At 37.5% G+C, this 21,335-nt stretch overlaps 2 protein-coding genes and 2 pseudogenes across 2 annotated transcripts; 2 read left to right on the forward strand and 2 right to left on the reverse strand.

Annotated features, from left to right (window-relative positions):
- Positions 1-1,665: 1,665 nt before the first annotated feature.
- LOC18021358 (transcription factor HEC2) lies at positions 1,666-2,352 on the forward strand. The gene has a single exon (XM_006403977.1). The coding sequence runs from the start codon at positions 1,666-1,668 to the stop codon at positions 2,350-2,352; it is 687 nt and encodes a 228-aa protein (XP_006404040.1).
- A 9,647-nt stretch (positions 2,353-11,999) lies between these two features.
- On the forward strand, positions 12,000-13,110 carry LOC18021359 (mitogen-activated protein kinase kinase kinase 18). Its single transcript, XM_006403978.2, has one exon. The coding sequence runs from the start codon at positions 12,070-12,072 to the stop codon at positions 13,108-13,110; it is 1,041 nt and encodes a 346-aa protein (XP_006404041.1). The 5' UTR covers positions 12,000-12,069.
- A 1,114-nt stretch (positions 13,111-14,224) lies between these two features.
- On the reverse strand, positions 14,225-15,389 carry LOC18021360 (annotated as a pseudogene).
- Positions 14,526-16,757, reverse strand: LOC112087840 (annotated as a pseudogene).
- Positions 16,758-21,335: the final 4,578 nt, after the last annotated feature.

The following is a 21,335-nucleotide window of genomic DNA, read 5'->3' on the forward strand; positions in this document are numbered from 1 at the left end:
AGTGAGATTTCGATGTATTTGGACTTATGCATTTTTAAGGCAAGAATCATTTATTAAATTGTTTACAGAATGTGGCTTCCTGATTCACTAGTAATTTATCATTCATATGTTTTTTTAATTCTTTTTCTTGCAACAAATACTCTATGATCACGTAAATTTTTTAAAACAAAAAGAAAAAGAATTTTAACGAAGATCGCAATAAGTCCTTGCCGATCGGCTTTGATAAGCGTGCCATATACCAACGCTCGACGCCAACTGAGATTCGATAATTATATCTATTCCATTACATTCTTTCATAATATACACACTACTATATAATGAGGTGTATACATTGTAATAACTTATTTATATTTTCTTTGAATAGAAATTTATATAACATTTTATTCAAAAAAAATATAACTTATTTATTTTCACGTCTTCTTCATTGTCTTTGAAAAAGTTATAACATCTAACTCAGTTATTAGAAGAAAAAAAATGGATCCAAATAAAAGTAATATTTCGCCGGCGCCTGAAACGATTCCGGAGAACAGATGAGTTCACTGGTTTCTGACATATCTCATGTGGATGTGGGGTAGTTAACAATTATATAAAAAAAATATAACAGTATAAAGTTTAGATACAATTTGCACCCAAAAAGAAAAGCTTAGATACAAAAAACGGTAAAAGACCATATACTACTACTAGTCTACTACTACTCTCCTTCCTTAACAAATTATAATTGTGGAAATAGGAAAATTCATGCACCTTCCAGCTCCAGAAGAGCCTAGCTCACGACTCGTGGGTCCGGCATCCCACCGATTTGTGACACTTGTACTTCAATAAAAGATCAAGACCGTCGATCCAGACTAAGGATAATCTTTTTGTCAATCGACGGTCAATATGACTTTTCGAGTAAATGCAAGAATTATTCATTCATCAGAATTTTTTAAAAGTTTTTGGTTTGCTCATTTGTGATATAGTTTTCTTTCACCATTCGATGGAATAGGTTATACTGATATAAAATCATTCTTATACTATCGAGTTGCTATATGATCTCGGACAAAGGCAATATATATAACACCAACTGTTTTTATACAAAAATAGTACTGAACCTTTTACCGTAAATAATTTCCTTGTTCTCCTAAACTAAATACTATATATATATATATATATATATATATATATATAGTTAAACAAAATGCCATGCGCAAAAGAAATATAATATTCAATGCATGGAAGGTTGAAACATCCATGTTAAAGGCAAGAAAACATTTTTCAACAGCTAGCTAGTGTAAGAATTTAGAAGGGTAAAAACAGAAGAAAGGATACAATCCTTACTGTCACATTACATAGTGTATATATATATAATTTATACATATATCTTAATATTATATGTAATAATAAGTTAGAGAATGAGGATGGGTCACAAACTGCTATATATATATCCTTCCCTTCCTGTTATATTGCTGAATCTCTGATTGGCAGTAACAGTTTGCATTTTCACACATAAAACTCTTTATCTCTCTTCCATATATCACGCCTCTTCTGTGATTCAGACATACAAAAATTTCAAGCTTTGTCAGATCTTTCTCCTTCTTCCTCCATACCTTATCTCACCAGCTTCTCCATATCTCTCTCAAAGAGAAAAAGAAAACCCTATAAACCCCAAACTAAAAGTTGAAGAAAATGGATAACTCCGACATACTAATGAACATGATGATGCAGCAAATGGAGAAGCTTCCTGATCACTTCTCTAACTCAAACCCTAGCCCTAATCCCCATAACATCATGATGCTCTCTGAATCCAACACTCATCCTTTTTTCTTCAACCCCTCACATAACCATCTCCCACTACTTGACCCAACCATCACTCACCACCAACCCGGTTTAAATTTCCGGTATGCTCCCTCCACGTCAACATCTCTGTCGGACAAAAGAGGAGGAGGAGGCGGCGACAACGCAAACATGGCGGCGATGAGAGAGATGATCTTTCGAATAGCCGTGATGCAGCCGATACATATTGATCCGGAAGCCGTGAAGCCACCGAAGAGAAAGAACGTGAGGATCTCTAAAGATCCACAGAGCGTGGCGGCTCGACATCGAAGGGAGAGGATAAGCGAACGGATTAGGATTCTTCAACGGCTTGTCCCAGGCGGGACCAAGATGGATACGGCGTCGATGCTCGATGAAGCTATCCATTACGTTAAGTTTCTCAAGAAACAGGTGCAGTCGCTGGAGGAGCATGCGGTGGTTAACGGCGGAGGAATGACGTCAGCACCGGCGGGTGTTGGTGGAGGATATGGAGGAAAAGGGTGTGGGACTATGCGGTCTGATCATCACCAGATGGTTGGAAATGCACAGATTCTTAGATGATAATTTTTTTTTATAATTTAAAAAAATGTATTTCCTTTTTATTATTAATAAGAAGGGAAGAAATATTCTAGGGAGGAGCGGAATTAATATTATGAAAGTATGTTCATTTTAACGTTTTTTTTTCTCTTTCCGGGTTTCGATAATGTTTTGGATGGTGAATTAGTCAGACTTTTGGGTTGCAAAGAATAATTTATTATGGTATTATTTAATTATCAATGCGCGGTTTTATTTTCTGGCTCGATCTGATCAACAAGACATGTTTTACCTATTAGACATATAGTTAGATAACTTAGATTTTATGTGTTGTTTGTTTCCATTGTAACAACAAGTATGTAATGTATGTCATATCATCGTACTTTTGTTGTAGTTCGTTTTGTTGCATAGGTGTATGATTTTCCGAGCCAACTTTCTAGATACAGGAAGATTTTGGGACAACGTTTAATAGGAATACATTTAGATACCGTAAATAATATTTCAAAATTCAAATTATATATTGCTTTAAACTCTTACTCATATAGTAGTACATATGAATTACAAAAAAAAACGTATTAGGAAAATATATATTAATTTAGATTCCTTTAATACGTTTTTTTTTATTAGGAATCTAAATTAAAAATTTTTAATTAGTGGGTTGTCAAAAATGGTATTTTAAAATAAATTTCTCTTTTAATCAAGGCCCTTTACGTTGTTTTGAAAAATAAAACGATTTTTCTATGAAACATAAAAAGTAGTTTAAAAACTAAATTACCATATACAGTGTATTTGTTATAAGGGTGAGCTCAAACTTTATATTGATTTCTCGGAGAATTTGAATCTACTACATTCAGTACTATATAGAAGATGGACAAACTCAAACATCATAAGTTAAAGAAGATTTTTATAAAACAAATTAAACCAAGTTTTTTATGTAAAAAAAAAACTTCCGACGTAAAAGAATTGTTTATATTTATATAATTATATTAGTGTATCATAAACCCAAAGATAGGCCCTTTAAGCCCACAACCAATATGACGACCATAGGTCGTGCACACTAATTTATCCATCATAAAAAAAACACAAAATTAAGTGATATATTCATTTTTTGGTAACATGTTAAGATTTCATTTCAAGAAAGAGTTACAGGGTTAACTTACAATGAGCATAATATAATGAAGCGAGATATTACAATACAGCAGCTAACTAAGGGCACCAAGGTGCTGAAAATAGAGCTCAAGCAGGGAGGGAGAAGCAGGTGACCGAGAAGGAAAAGAGAGGAGGCGGTCCCGCATAAGACGGTCGACTACGCGGCAAATGACGGGAATGGTGGAAGATGTAAGAGTGAAAATATGAGTGTTCCTCTCTTTCCAAAGCTGATAGACGATGACTTGAGAAACCAATTTTATGAGAGCTTTCAGCTGCGGGGAAAATCGTCGAGAGGAAAGCCAGTCCGTGACGTCCTGAACAACACGAGGGGGGTTTGGGGATAACCTACCAGTGAAATGAGTCCAAACTGCAGCAGATAATGGGCAGTCAAAGAACAAATGCTCATGAGACTCAGCAACCGCGGAGCAGAGAACACACTGTCCCGAGGCGTTAAGGCCCCATGAAAGAAGACGATCTTTGGTGGGAAGGCGTTTGAGCATCACCAACCAGGAAATAAAGGAGCATTTTGGAATTGCTTCCTTAAACCAAACCAGATTGAGCCATGGAACAGTTGGAGAAGGAACCCGTATCTGCTCCCAAGTAGCTCGTGAGGAGAAGCTTGTTGTATAATTCCCCACAGCATTATGCCACAAGTAGATATCCCCACCTCTGGACTCACAGGGAGCTGCGATGGTGGTAAGAGCAATTTGTAATTGTTGTACCTGATCAGAGCGAGCCGCAGGCAGCCGCCATTCTCCATTATGAGTAGCCGCATTAACAGTGTCGTCAAGACGGATCCGCAACTGCCTTGGACCCCTGTCTCCAATGAATCTGATTAGCTGACCCAAATCTGACCAATTATCGAACCAAAAAGAAGCAGATGAGCCATCTCCAATATCACATTTCAAGAAGTTACTCATCACATTTTTAAGCTGCAACATGCTCCTAACTGTTCGAGAGAAACGGTTGGCGTCTTCGGTAATCCAGAAGCTTTTCCTGCCAAAGACATGAGTCCTTAGCCAGGCTACCCATAACGAACCAGCAGAGGAGAAAAGAATCCAAATTTGCTTGAGCCTAAACACCAGCTGGAAGTCCTCTAATAAACGAATGCCCAAGCCGCCTTCCGACTTTGGTTTACAAATATCAACCCAAGCCACTCGAGCTCCCGCCGCAGAAGATGTTTTGTTTTTCCAAAGAAAACCCGAACAGAGGGAATCCACTTTAGCATAGAACGCTTTAGGAAGAACAAAAACAGCTGACCAGAAGTTCACCATGCTGTATATCACAGAAGCAATAAAACGAATTTTTCCGGCGAAGGAAAGGAATCGAACAGTCCAGCTATGCAACTTGTTGGTAATGCGCTCAATGAAAGGTTGCAACGCTGCCAAAGAAAGGCGTCTTGGGTTTAGTGGGAGCCCCAAATATCGAGTTGGAAACGTTCCTTTCGTAAAACCGGAAATCCCACTCAAGACAGCAACCTCTATGTCTTGATACCCTCCGAAAAATATCTCTGTCTTGGAGATGTTCATATCGAGGCCACACATCTCCTTGAAGTCCGCCATAACTTGCTTAATGCCATGAAGCGAATGAATGGAACCATCTGAAAAAACCAATAAATCATCCGCAAACAAGAGATGGGTTATTCTGGGGTTCTCACATTGGGGGTGAAGGCATATAAGAGTGTTGTCCGCTGCATTCTCCAATAGTTTCGAAAGAACTTCCATAACCATGATGAAGATATACGGCGAGATAGAATCCCCTTGTCTCAGCCCTTTCTTGCCAGCGAAAAAACCAGCGAGCTCACCATTTATGGCTACAGAGAAACGCGGCGTTGATATGCACTCCTTAATCCAACTCCGAAACAGAGGAGGAAAGTCCTGAGCCTCAAGCGTTTTAAGAACAAAATCCCAAGAAACAGTGTCAAACGCTTTACGGATATCCACTTTCAGCATACAGCTGCGGGGACAAGAACTCTTCTCATAGTTACGAATGAGTTCAGACGACAGAAGCACGTTCTCACCCAGGCTGCGACCTTTCAAAAACGCGGCTTGATTAGGGCTAATACACTCCTGGAGAACAGGTTTTAGCCGGTTAGCAATGATCTTAGAAATGATCTTATATACAGTATTACAGCAGCTAATGGGCCTGTAGTCTCCAAGTTTGCACGCTTCAGAAGTCTTTGGGATCAAAGCAATAGCTGTGTTATTTACATCCTTCAAAAGCCTCCCATTCCTAAAAAATTCCTGAACTGCAGCAATAACCAAGCTCCCAACTGTGTCCCACGAAGCCCTAAAGAATTCGATGGGATAACCATCAGGACCCGGACTCTTACTCGACGGCATAGCAGACACTGTTCTCATTATTTCCTCTTCCGTAATTTCCATTTGCAGAGCAGCTTTCTGAGAGTCAGAACATCTAAATGGAAGAAGCGCTTGAAGTTGGTGGAGGGAAACTGGAGAGATTGGCAGGTCAGTCCTCCCCAGAATGCTTTGAAAATAATCCGCCGAGTGAGTTTTGATCTCTTCATGGTTGCTGATCAATCGGTCGTTATTATCTCTAATGAAGTGGATATGATTCCGGGTGAGATGCTGGGCAACTACTCTGTGAAAATATGGAGTATTACGATCACCTAGTTCCAACCATCTGACCCGAGAGCGCTGATGGAAGAACTTTTCCTCAGCCTTAATAAGCGTTTTCCACTTTGCTCGGGTGTCATGCTCCTCAGTCACCATAGCAACATCTGGATTTGAAAGCAGAGCACGCTGAAGAACAGCAAGCTTATCCGCCTGTTCCTTAACGCGCTCAGTAATCCCACTAAAGTGATTCTTGTTCAGCCTTCTCAATATCGGTTTAAGGGACTTCAACGACCTTACCAGCTTGAACTGATCAGACCCAATAAAGCGGTGAGGCATCCAAGCTTCTTTAATAGCCTCTGCATACAAAGGATGGTCAACAACATGATTATAGAATTTAAAGGGCTTGCGAACCTGCCTTTGATGAGAGGGAAGCCGAAAAAGACACACTGCATGGTCAGATTGAAGGGGCTCGAGAAAATCAGCAAATGAATCAGGAAAAGAGTCAGACCAAGAGTGGTTTATTAGAGCATGGTCAATCTTTTTTGAGACCGGATTCAAGTCTTGATTGTTCCACCAAGTGAAGGGTAAACCCTTTGCCTGTGCTTCAAAAAGATCAGAGTCCTGAAGAGCCATGGAGAAATCCTCAATACCCGAAGTATCCACATCGTCAACAAGGTGATTAGAGTGATGAGTTGAGCGTAATATCTGGTTGAAGTCTCCCAATACGACCCATGGATGATTTGAGACAGGGGTAGAAGCATTTATATGACGAAGGTCATCCCAGAGAGGTAAACGCATCTCCATTTCATTAAATCCATACACAAAAGAAACCGTAATGTTTAATCCCTCCGCAGGGATAAAAATTCCACACGTAATCATCTGATCTGAAACCTGATAGATGAAAACCGAGATACTGGGGTCCTATACAACAACGATCCTAGCCGTGACATGATGATCGAAGTTTCCAAAAAAATTTCATCCCACGGGAATAGCGCGGCTTATTCTCCCATAGTTAGCTTGCTGTATATGAGTCTTGCATAATGCTCCAAAAAGGGGACAATGGATGTTAATCCAGTCCTTTACACTACTGTGGCGTCTTCTGCTATTCAATCCTCTTATATTCCACACAAAAAACATTTACAAAAATGGGTTAATGATGTTTGGCAGCCTTGCGGCTACCCTTCTTGTATGAGACCAAGAAGAATGGACGATCATCCTCTACGGCACTCTGATCTCTGATCTCAGAACCAGCCATAATCTGATCACTAACAGCACTTTCGGCTTCCAAAACTGTCTGCCCTTTACCCTCCACATGAACAACCTGCAGCACAGATTCAGCAGTATTACCTTGCACACCTGAATCCACCTCAACAATATCTGCCTGCAAAACCAAATCAGGCTTAGGAGCACCAGTCTGAATAGGTAAATCCAAGGATTCATCACTCGGATTTTGATCCACAGAAACAGCAGCCTCACCAGAGGCAGAACCCTTATCTCTACTGACTGGGATATAGACCAGAGTACTCCTCCCAGACTGAGAACGCAAACTACCCTGAGCTGATTTAATGGAAACAGAGAACGCTGTCGGGTTGTTTGTACCATAATCCATTCCGGAAACAGGCTGGGTAATCTCACCTTCCTCCACTTCTACATCAGGCAGAAGCTTACGACGGTTTGACTTAGCTCTCCTGACGTATGTATTTTCATTATTCATTATTCAAATGGCGTATGTATTTTCAGATAACATATGGCATATATTTAACTGAGTGGGTTGTGGCATTGTGCTATTATTGTGGATGCATCGCAATCTGAATTCAGCTATAATAATGTGCATGTATGGTTCATCGATAACAAAAAAAAAGTCATTATGTAGAACTGTACATGTGAAAAAATTTGCTATGACAGAGTTATGGTCCACTGTAATAAATATGCTAAAAATAACGTTCACATGTTTGTCGCGCGTACTTTTTTATTTTGTTTCTGTTTTGATCTGCGTCACATGGATCTGAGTGACTAAAAACCATTCCATGGGCCTCTTATAACATTGAGATATTACTAGACCACAATATAATGGTTCTGATGCTCGGTACTATTTCTTATATTAAAGCCCATTAGCTCTGAATAGTCCAAAAGATCAATCTATAGTGACTTGTTATTTGAGATATTCGTTTGACTGGTAACTGAACTAGCCATTCAACAAATGAAAAGATCTTCTTGTCATGAATAGTCTATAGATAGCTTTTTTTGGTGTGTGAAACTTCCAAAACAACAAAAAACGTTGGCCTTTGACTCTACATTAGTAATAGACAAGAAAAAAGATGTTTAAATTGATGTTCATGATGAACTTGGTTTCAGCCGCCCAATTTGGGTTTGGCTCAAGAGTCAAGACGATCTAATTCTAGATTTATCATCTCACTACATGAAGTGGTGATGCTTGCAAGCAGTGGTTCTCAAACCCTATGTCTTCTATCTGAAAAAAATTGACTGTATACTAGTTTAGGTTTGATTTGGGGTCATGCATTACGGATTCCAATGAATATTCGGAAACCTTGAATTATGCTCATCTTTAAAGGACCCCATGTCACTATATATGTATTAGCTTTGGAAAAATCGAATCCACTAACGACGTCAAGTTGAATTGAATTGCCTTTTTTTCTAAATAAAAAAATTGATTATATATAGGCATTAACTAAGTTACCGTAAAACCGTTTCTTCAGAATCAAGTGGTGCTATTACTTATTAGCATATCCAAAAAAACTCTAATCATTTCTAAAGTCAAATGAAGGATGATACAAAAATAATAAAATAGAAGTCAAATTATGAATTAACACCAAAACTAATAAAAGATAGTCTAAGTTGGAAAATAAAATTAATGTCTAATTCGTCTTTCTGATAAGTTTATTGATGAAAGATTCAAGATTTCCTCATAAAAGATATATATTGAATGTTAGAAGCCGATTCTGACATTATTGTAGTGATTGAAATGCTAAATACATTAGATGCTATAGAAAATAAAACTAATTAGTCGATGCTGATTATCTCTCCAATAACCAAAAACATTTAAATTTGGAACAAAAATTGTCTTCTTTAATCACGACTCATCTATACAGATATTTAAATGCATTTTTCTATACCAAGTTTGATTACTTCTTAATTTCTAGTTTAAATAAAGGCTGTAATATGAAATTCTAAAAGTTGTAGGTAGCGATCACAAACTAGTTTTAAAACGACTGGGAAATAACAATATCTTGCGTTAATACCAAGCGACGAGTTGAAGACTAGAGTAATGTGTAGGATACATCAAAATCATTGAAATCTTCTTTGATGTTACAACATAAATAATTCTAAGCGCAGGAAAAAGTATAAACTATGATAAAAGTAGCCGAAGGAAAAAAAATACAAGAAAAGAATAATAGGAGTATGTAATTGGTTTATGGTACCAAAACCAAAAAAAGAAAAAAGAGTCGCAAGTCGCAAGATCTTTTTATCCATTTATACAGAAAACAAATACTTTCTGTTTTCAGAGGAAGATATTTGCAGGAGGCTAAAAAACAATAAAAAATTCAAAAAAAATCTAAGAAACTCATAAATAAATGGAGGGAAGGAAGGAAATTGGTGAAAAGAACATGCGAACATGTGACGGTGACGGCTAAGGATATACTTACGTCTCTCGACTTTCGTGCGTCATCGTCCGGTTCTGTTAATAATGTCTGTTAAGATTATTATACTGAACAAAATCCTGATATTTGTTTTAAATAATATTTATAAATTGAAAACTTAATAGCCGCAACTTGCGAAAGTCTGTTAAGAATCGAAGACTTCATTCAGTCTGATTCCGACAATAAAGATAGTAAAGAAAAAACTTCTCTGTGAAGCTCTTCTTCGCCTTTTCTCGGATACTCTTTTTTAATAAATCAATACTTTTATATTGTAGAGTAAGAGGTGCGCCGCAATTTATTTCATGAACAATTTTGCAAACCTTCTAATAAAAAAGACAAGAAAGATATTTAAAGCCAATGGATTTTTTCTTGACAATTGGGTTATGGTTTAGTTTCACTGTATTCTTTTAAAAGATCTTTTTTTTTTTCTATTAAGCGGAGCCTCACGAAGTTATGAATCTTATGATACAGAGTCGTTTATGTTTCAACAATTTTTCAACGTTAATTATTTCCTCTGTTTCAAAAAGAAAGATTTTCTAGTTTTTAATATTAATTTTCCAAAGAATTTTTATTATTCAATGATGATGACTTGTAAATCTCAGTAATTATATTTTAATTGTTATAGTTTACTTTAACACAGAAAATTTCTAGTGTTAATCTCAAATCTAGTATGAGTATCTATAGTATTGAAGCTAGGTTATGAAATGTTAGGTATTATACTTGATTATTTTTTAAAAACATAAAGATTCTATTAATTAAGTATACGTAAATCATAGAGTTGAATCATATTTATACATTTAATTTAATAACAACTAATTAATAAACAATACTATACCGTTATTAATAAACCAAATTTCTAACTTACCCGGCGGCGTGTTATAAACCATCCAAAAATAAGTATTTCAGAAAGATCCTGAATTCATGCATTGGTAACGGGAAGGAGATTAATTCTGCTTTGATTTCCAGCCCGAGTCAATTATAGACCTAGATTTGAAATTTCTTGGTAAAAAATATCGTCGTTATTGCCTAATGTTTAGAACAATTAATATATTTAAGTACAATTTTATACACATACCAATATTATAACAAAATTGTAAATATAGTAATATTTTTAAAACATGATCACATTGTATATGAATTAGATACGAAAATATATAGAAACATAGACGAAAAGGGATAGTATGAAAGTACACTGAAAAACAACGATAAGCGTTTCTATGATTTTCATGCAACCATGCTCACTACGACTTAGACTTGGCTGGGCCAAGCAAGTTGATGTGAAAACTTCTATATTAAGCATTTTCTTACGATAAAAGTTAAATTTATTGTATAGTTTGTGACCACTAAAATATTAGCAAGAAGAATAATAATTGGAAGAGTTGTCGGATAAAGTCATATATGGAAGTAAGCATCAAAATCTGTTCAAATTGCTATTGGAATTGGTAAAAGACAATAAAATATAAATCTAGTACAATTCACATGTGACAACTTCATTGTATTCAGCAATTTTTTTCATCTATCCATATCAGTTTCATTATTTTTATAGGACACATTATGGTATTCGAGAAAAACATGCAAAGTGCAGCTGCTGCAAGAGTAGACAGTTCTTTTCATCTTTCATTGTCTTTTAACCACTAATCCACAAATTGATTTTATATAATGGAAACCGGTTCTTCTAAAAAGGCAAAAAATATTAAAACGTTACAACATGGAGAAGAACTAGATTCTTGGATTGACCAAAAAAAAAAACACCACCTTAAACCACAAACCCACATTGCAGTTTTTTATAATTATGTTAAAATATCAACGAGAATATCTAAACTTTGTTCAGATATAATATTGATCGTCATCGATTGGTTAATAAATTGACGGTCGGTCAAGGAAGACTGACCATCAAATATCTCGATCTGAAATATCGCAACTAAGCCAACGTCGTCTGATGAATATTTATATTTTAACAAAATATTTTAAGTTTCAGCAGCCCAAAAAGGAAATATCAATCAAATATCCTCCTCTCTCATCACGTGCATTAACTATTCACAAAAATTCAGACTTTGGAAATACACTTATTTACTATTAAAAATGTTTAAATATTAATTTTTTTGAGTATATATATAAATTGTGGAAGTTGCGCCATGAGGCACAATTTACAGTCACGAGCTACGTGCTCTGTATCTTCCAAACACTTCAAATCATATTTTTTCCAATTCTGAATCCTTAAAAAAGGAAATTTTAACCCTAAACCAAAGTTCGTATCTATAAAAACGAAACCTTTCTTCACAATCCTCTCACAACCCCCATCAAAACCAGAGCTTTTCTCTTCGTAATCTCTCACAGAAACTCGCGTCGGATCGTTTCCAATGGAGTGGGTTCGTGGAGAAACAATCGGATACGGAACTTTTTCCACTGTCAGTCTAGCGACGCCGTTAAACATCGGCGAACTTCCAGCTCTTATGGCCGTGAAATCGTCGGATTCATACGGCGCCGACGCAATCGCGAACGAGAAATCAGTGTTGGATTCACTCGGAGATTGCTCCGAGATCGTACGGTGTTTCGGCGAGGATCAAACGGTGGAGAAAGGCGAGAAATTTTACAACTTGCTATTGGAGTACGCTTCGAGAGGAAGCTTGGCGACTCAACTGAAGAAACTAAACGGTGAGGGTTTACCGGAATCCACCGTGCGCCGTCACACTGGATCCGTGCTCCGTGGGTTACGTCACATCCACTCGAACGGGTTCGCTCACTGCGATATTAAACTCGGGAATATTCTGTTATTCGGCGACGGCGCCGTTAAGATTGCGGATTTCGGTTTGGCGAGGAGGATTAACGGAGAATTAACGGCGTCGAAAGAAGGAGTGGAGATTAGAGGGACGCCGTTAAATATGGCGCCGGAATCCGTTAACGATAACGAGTACGGATCAGCGGCTGATGTGTGGGCGTTAGGATGCGCCGTAGTTGAGATGTTTAGCGGGAAAACGGCATGGAGTGTTAAAGAAGGGTCAAACTACATGTCGCTTTTGTTACGAATCGGTGTCGGCGACGAGTTGCCGAAGATTCCAGAGGAGTTGTCGGAAGAAGGAAAAGACTTCTTGTCCAAGTGTTTCGTCAAAGATCCCGAGAAAAGATGGACGGCTGAGATGCTTTTAAACCATTCGTTCGTAGCCGTTGATTGCGACGATGGCCAAAAAGAAGAATTCTTTATGAAGGTGAAGGAGGAGGAAGAAGAAGTATCGACGTCGCCGAGATGCCCTTTCGGATTTCCAGATTGGGAATCTGTCTCGTTGGATTCAGACACGCAATATCAGCCGTTGGATTCTCCGGTGGAGAGATTTGAGAGTTTGGTCACTGAATCAATGATGCCTGATTGGTCTGTCGCCGGAGACTGGGTCAACGTACGGTGACGGTAGTGATAGAGAAACAGAGTGGAAAAACAGAGTTGTGAGACGATGGCTAGGTCTTTTTTTTTAATTTAACCTAGTTAGATCCAAACTCAACGATTCTTATTCATATATTTTTTATATGTAACCATTTGTTAAATCTGAACAAATCTTTGTAGACTTACATATTATTGATGTGTTTTGAGATTGTAAAATTAAGAATGTTTGAAACAGGATCGTGGCTACCACACGATACGATACCTTACTTGAATTCGTTGCTTTACAAGTAAAACAAGCTTTTTGGCTAAGTTATCTTAAATTGGCAAAAAAATACTTGATTTCCTACGTACGTGTCTCGGAGATTAGTCTAGGTTTAGGTCCATGATATGGATTATATATAAAAGAAACACCACTTACACCACAATCTCAGCTCAATAGGACGTCGTCGTTTAGATTCCTTAAGCATCTCACTATCAAACTGAATTTTAGGCCAATTGGTGTTTGGAAGCCCCCATTAAGTTCCAAGAGCTTTATAGACATAGCGATTCCATGGTTGTATGTATCTCAATGTAACTAGTCATAAACCTTTCTCAGAAATATCTTATGGAATGTGGCCCATTAGATGAAATTAAAAACATAAGGAAATCGAGTTGTCATCACTGAGTATGGACTTGTTGTAGCCAACATGCCAAGACAAGATTCTTCTTCGTGTCATCCTGTGTGGGACATAGCGTTGGCTTTGTAACACAAATTAACTAACCAGGAGCTTAATGCTGAGCTGCTTACTGATCATAACTCAAACCTTTATTCCAGTGCGTTTGTGTGAACTTTCACATGTACAGACTTACAGTATGATTAGTTCCATTTTCTGTGCAAGTATAACCCTCTCTATGAACATTTTCAAACTCTCTCCTTTTATAAGTCCTCGCTGTCTTTAACTCTGGCAGTTATTCTAAGAAGCTTTTGTGCACAAGCACAATTGATGACTATTGCAAGTGAGATAGGGAAATTGAGAACATAATAGAATCCAATGTAGAGATTAACAAAGTCAGATTCATATTTATTATAAGTTTAATGCACAAAGAAGACTCATAGGATAGATACAAAATCTTAACTGAAACTTGTAATGTACTGTGTTAGATGAGCCAACTTCTCTGTTTGCTAAGATAAGCCAGACAATTTTAAACTTGGCGATTAAAAAAATTTGATATTGATTAGTAGACCTCCAAATTAGTACATGGTTTTATGGATCTACCAATAAATCATGTAGTTGTTACATTTTCCATAGATTCAACATCGTCCAATAAGTTCACTAATACGTCGGACCATAACGATAGTGTCAGTATCACATGAACATCGATACTTCCTTCTTCAATCCCTCGAAAAACGACAAGTTTGTCACCAATACCATTTGCCGGTCCAGCTCGAATAGCAATCGGTTTACCCAAACCAAAATCGTTCTCATACACTTCGAACCAAGGAGAGTTATTGACAATCAAAGAATTGTCACCTATTCTACTTACAACATCAATTCTTGGGATCTTAATGTTTCTAACCCAAGTCTCTGCAAAAGTCTTATAATTCTCATTCGTTTGCGACCTCACAGTTTTACTGATCTGCAAAGGAGCCCAGCCCAATTCACGATCGGCCAGACCTCCCACGGTGGCTGTAGTTATACCCGGAAGGGTCACATTCCCGAAACACTCTTTCTCAAGCGGAGGGTTTAACCTCTGCCTAAAATCTGCTGCTACCATGCAGCGTGTCTCTTCTTCTCGGTTTAGACCACTGTGTCTTGCGATTGTCTGCCATAAATATGCCAACACCGCTTAAAGAAACGAGATTTTAGGTCGCTTGATCTAATCTCGGCGTTAGCTTTAGCTTTGAGAACTGAAACGTTCTTCTTTGTGAATTGAAAAAATCTCTCTTTCGTGACACTTTCACGACTCGTAGCCATCTCTGTCTCTATCTCCGAAACCGCCAAATCGGAATATGGATCGGGAAATCGATCATGTCGAGGAACCATCCTTTGAATACATTAGGCTGATCAAGATTCCCCTTTTGACCACTAAAGTAAATCTTTGACCAAGTGTGGATGAATTTCCTCATGGAAGAACCATCGGCCACCAAGTGGTTGTATCCGAAGCTAATGAAATTCCGTCTATAATCTCGGTGACTTGTATAGCAAGCAAGGGCTCGGAAACGCCATTGATGCTTCTGACACCGTTCACGGGGAAGAAAAGCCTGAAAACATCTGAAACAGAGCCATCACTTCGAAAGGGATCACTTACCGAAAGATTATTTGTTTTCTATATTTCTCAATGAAATCATGCATCGAAAAATTCAACATCAGAGAGTAGGTTAATTAGTACATCAGACCAAAGAGTCGCATGAACATCAATTCTTCCTTCTTCTACACCCCTAAAAAGGACGAGTTTTCCACTGATACTACTATTGCTCGGTCCAGCTCGAGCTGCCATCGGTTTACCCCAACCGAAGTCTTATCATACACTTGGAACCATGGTGAGCTTGTGACAACAATAGAATCACCAATAACCACTTTTACTTCCAACACTAATTTTTGGGATCTTTACATTCCTAACCCAATTCTCTGCACAAGTTCTATAGTCTTCAGTAGTTAATTAGAGACCTCACCATTTTGCTGATGTGGAGAGCATCCCATCCTAAGCCATGATCCAGCAGGTCTCTCCCGGTGGCTATGGCGATACCCGAAATGGGCCATATTACCAAAACACTCTTTCTCAAGCGGAGGGTTTAGCCTCTGCCTCATGTCTGCTGCTACTTTGCAGTGGCTCTCTCCTTTTCCGTTTAGACCACCGTTTTCTTGCGATTGATCGCCATAGATGTGCCAAAACCGCTTGAAGAGATGATATTGTTAGGTCGTGTGAGCTACTCTCGCGGTTAGCTTTAGCTTTAAGATCTGAAACTTTCTTCTTTGTGAAGTGAAAAACTCTCTCTTTCGTAATGGGCACGGAAGAGAGTTCACGGCTTGGTGATGGCGTCGATACCGTCGAGGAACCATCCTTTGAGAAGAAGAGGCTTATGATCAGAACTAGAACCATTGGAGCAAATGTTTGACCAAGTTTGGAAGAAGTATCATATGGAAGCAGTGAAGCACCATCGGCCACCATGTGGTTGTAGCCGAAACTAATAAAAACTCCGTCCTTCTTCTCGGTGACTTGCAAAGCAAGCAAGGGTTTCGAGACACAGTCGATGCTCTTGATGCCGTTGATGCCGTTTACCAGGAAGAAATCCCTGAAGAAATTGGGAACCGAGCCATCAAGTTGGAAAACATCACTTACCGAGACAGATTTGGCAATGGCGTGGACGAATTTGGCACCTAAAACTTCATCGCAATTGATGTAAAACGATACAGTTTTGTCTTCTTGATTCTCCACTTTGACGAGACGACCAGCGAAGGGGAAGTAGATCTCTAGAGCAGTCGAAAGAGAGGACTTTAGTCGAGAGATGAAACGGGTTTCCGGGTCGGGTTTGGGGAAGAGAAGACCTCTTTGAGGATATTCGAGATGAAGAAGGTTGAGATCAGATGGAGTAAGATGGATCTTTGCCCGACCCTATTGATCGGTGTTACACGGTTGAACAATGGTTGAAGAAATCACGGTCACATTTGCCATATTTTCGTCAAGAGAGAAGGAAACTGCAAATTTTTTATAAAACCAAACTGAATCATTGATAGCCACATGAAAGAAATCTAGAACCGATATCTTTCAACTTCAAAGCTTGACCCTATGCACTGTTAATATGGGACCATGTCCAAAATTATTGCGGTGAGATTAATAGATCATTGTGTTTTTCTAGGTAGACTATATAGAGAGATCATAGGGATTGAGATATTTTATAGTCTTTTATATCGCTCTATAGACCATATACAAAGTTTTATTTCAAGGATTTATTGTTTTAACTTTTAAACCTTTTGATAAAAAAACGAAAAAAATACTTTAATTAAACCCTGTATTTTTGTTGATGGTTACAAGGATTGATTGTTTTCAACAAAATTTCTCGATGTGGTCATGAGAGTTAACGAAAATCTTGCTCGATATATATTATATAATAAAGTATTTCTAATCAATTTTTGGTAATCTGCTAGTGGGGATCAAAACAAAACATCACCTTGATTATATATCGTCACTCTTGTTTAAACCCCACCAAAGTATGCTCCTCCTCTTATTGCTTCCACCATCTTCTGACTTAATCTATCACTATCCATAACATCTTGCGGTTCTTGCTTCTCCAACGATCTCAAAACATCAGCCGCACTCTCAATGTCTATCGTACCTTCCACGTACTGAACACATGCGTACGCAGAGAAAACAAGATCCTCCTTTGGATCCCACCCGTTTCGCCTCACCTCCATCGCCCTTTTCATCTTCTCCTCTTCATTATGATCTTTAACCATGTTGTTCACCATCTCTTCGGTTTCTTTCATCACAAGTTTTCTTTGGTCACCAGAAACCACAAGTTTACTGATATCTCCAGTACTATTCCAATCTTCAAGAACCTCGTGTACCCCTTCGATATCTTTTTTACCCAAAAACTCCGAAATCGTGAAAACATACCGTTCCACGTCAAACAATGTTGTGTCCTCCTTAGCTAAGTTCCACAAACGACGAAGATCTTCCTTTTCACCTCTACGTCTATATGTCATCATGAGATCCTCATAGTCTCTTGGTTCCATGAAGTACTTATAATCATCATCTGTAAACAGTAATCGCTCTGACCTACGCAGCGTAGCTAACGCAATTCCCTTTGGTCCTTTATCCTCCAACTTGTCAAAAAACTCTTCAATATACTCAACGGTTGATACTAATATGTGAGAAGCTAACACATTCTCAATCGGTACTACTTCAGGTTTCATGTTTTTGTGCTGAAGTTTTCTGTGGTTACCATAAACAACAAGATTTAACATATCTCCACTACTAACCCACTCTTCAAGAGCCTCGCAGGCCCAGGACCATCCGACACCTTCGTTCCTCAAATACGCCCAAATCGTGGAAACATACAAACGACGAAGGTCATGCTTTTCACCTATACGTGTGTAAATCATCATGAGATACGTATAGGTCACTGGTAGCAGCAGCATGTCCTCATCAGTACACAATAGTCGCTCTGACCTACGCAGCGTAGCTAAATCGATTCCTTTTGGTCCTTTCTCCTCCAACATGTCCAACAAATTTTCAATGCTCTGTAAGTTGTTTGACCTGTCTATGCGAGAAGCTAACACCTCCTCCATCGGTTTGCTGATGCTGCTGAGTATTGGAAGCATCTCCTTTTGGCGCCAACGTCGGATTATCTTCGATTCTCCTTCGGGTTCCATGTTTTTGTCATGGCGTAAATAGATGCTTCTGAGTTCTGAAAACTTGGTTACATGCTCCCACATAATATCTTGCAGCTTCTCCGCTCTTACTTCGGGTTTCATGTTTTTGTCGCGTAAATAGATGCTTCTGAGTTCTGAATATCTCGTTAGACGCTCCCTCCAAAAATCCTGTAGCTTCTTAGCTATTACTTCGGGTTCCATGTTTTTTTGACGCTCTTTTAGAGCTGCCTGGAGCAATGGAGTGGTAGAGGAGAAGGTCAAATCATCTGACGTAATAGATAAGACTAAAAACAAGTAATTATTTAAAACCCTAATTAATTAACCTGGATGGCTTCGCCAAAGCTACAAAGGGTGAGACTCTGCGAGGATATTGTTTTGGGGAAGCGGAAATTGGAAAACCTGCAAGGAAGAATCCTTACAAAGCGACCCACTTGTGGTTGTCGAGCAAGATGCTTCATGTTCAAGTCAAAGACAACACACAACAAAACCCTAGATAAGTCCTAATTATTTTTTTTCTTATTTGATTTACAGTATATGACCTCGTAAACGATTGTTTCTCTCGAACAATCTGGCCAACTCTATATCCAGGATCCAGCCAAAATCAATGATAGAAGCCAGCTCTATACCAAAAATTGGAAATGTTGAAAGAAAAAGAAAATGGAAACGTAAACATAAATAAATAAGTTTTACTTGTAAAACACACATAAATTAAAGGAAACCTTTTTTTGTTAAGACTAAAAAAGGAAACGTTTTGTACGATAGAATTGGCAAATTAATTAATTTTCCTGAACCCACCACAAAATGTCGATTAAGGACGTTCTGTCCCAATAAAGGAATTTAGAAAAAGAAAAAAAAAAAAAAAGACAATGATGCAGCGGCATGTGTTACACACAATGACATTTGTGTAATTGTGTCACACACGAAGACGTCGACCTAGATTTTATGGGATTTTCTACATAGAAGACAACTCAAAGCCACGTCTTTAAAGATTCATTTTCCGTACTTGCGCATAATCTGATCTAGGTCACTATCCCTCCGAGCATAATGTTTAATTTGTCATGGTTATTATTATTATTATTTTTAATCGACATTAAGTAAGATTTCTATAAAACAATAGAATCAGCATTAGGTGAGATCCTTATAATGCTGATTGATCTCATTGTGAAGTTACAACATGTAGAATCATCTTCCAATAGAATCATCTTTCAATAGAATCAGATCTTTCAATTCTGAAGATTTTTCTAAGCCTAATTAATTTTAAATGTATTGTAGAATCATCTTTCAATAGAATCAGATTTGTCTAATGCTGATTGATCTCATTGTGAAGTTACCATTCTATTGTCGTCCAGATCAAGAACGTTTATATACCAATTGTTGGTCCCAATCATAACCAAAAACTAATGTACCGATGTACGACTAGTGACTTTTTTCTTTCTTTCTAGTTTGTATTCATAATTATATATATACAGTATTCGAAATATGTGGTCAACTTTTGTGGGTTCAATGTTATATTTAATTTGTATTAAAAGTGTTAGACTAAAAAAAATGTAGTAAAACTGTTGAAGTATCTCATATATTATACACGTTAATAAATTCAAGGGCGTTCATCAATTTGAGGAAACAAATGTGCTAAATTCTGGTAGAGAATGGACACTTTTTATGTGTTTTTTTTTTAGAAATGTAGTAGTCGGTCGTATAAATGGGGTAGTTGCTGATATCACAAATTTCAGTTTTCAAAAGAGCAAAACATATCAGAAGAATGAAAATAGAGATCCTTTGTAATTCTTATAAGAATGAAAATACTAACTAAATGTTGGCGAAGTATAAATATACAATTCACTAATACAAATTTAAGGGGTCGTGATTAGGAATATATAATGAAAATCTAAGGTATATAACTGTGTTTGGTAATACTAAAGTATCATTTGACAAAAAAAAACATTTAAGAAAAACAGAATATAGGTTTATCTTCAATCACTTTTTCTTTATAACAAAGTACATACTCTACATACTCTACATACTTACAATGTTTTTAATGTTGACCAGATAGTGCACAAACAATTTTTATTTCTAAGCTGGCTTGATTTCATCAATCGTCTTTATAATGACCCCGGTACAAAATAATTTATGGATCTGCAACTGGTTTTTAAGTATTTTTTTAATTATTTATTTGATTACATTTTTTTGAAACTGTGATTATACGATGCAGTTTTACACATCAATTCTTTAGAAAGTCCGCTTCAAACCCTAGCGTATCTAAAAATAAAAACATCATTCTAAAACCTAATTTATTTCAAATTCTAGCGACACTCAGATACTTAGGCCACGTTACCATAAACATCTATGCGGCCAAGCCTTTATCTTTGAATCCGTCCTGTAAAATAGCTTTTGAAATATAGTTTTTATTCCCAAGTAATAGTCTGAACCAATTTTTTCGTGATAACATATTCTAAAATTTCTTGAGATTCGATGTTATATAGACAACAAAGTGACCGCAACAAACAAAACTTAAAAACTCTTAGAAACAAGCGATGAAGATAATCAATCTTTTCATCTTTTCGGTTGTGTTCCTAAGCATGACCAGCATAATCAATGGTGGAATAACAAGCTAATATGTACGACAAGCTCAACTGTTGATCGAGATGCCTTTTGAAACTTTCTTTCTCCGGCTGGTTACAATGCTCCAAAACATGTTTGATTTTTTTTTTTTTCCTTTGCTAATCTACATTGTTTTTGTTGTAATTTCGGCCAAGCTGACGCCTTATGGTATGCCTTCAGGTAACCGGAATATAGTGAAATTTTGAGCATTTTAATCGAAGAAGATTATGTACCATTCGAATATTACAGGCAGCTTCTATGTGATCATTTGTTTATCCAAAGCTTGCTCTTAATCACA

Source organism: Eutrema salsugineum, unplaced genomic scaffold, assembly GCF_000478725.1.
Source record: "Eutrema salsugineum unplaced genomic scaffold, Eutsalg1_0 scaffold_16, whole genome shotgun sequence".
NCBI lineage: Eukaryota > Viridiplantae > Streptophyta > Magnoliopsida > Brassicales > Brassicaceae > Eutrema > Eutrema salsugineum.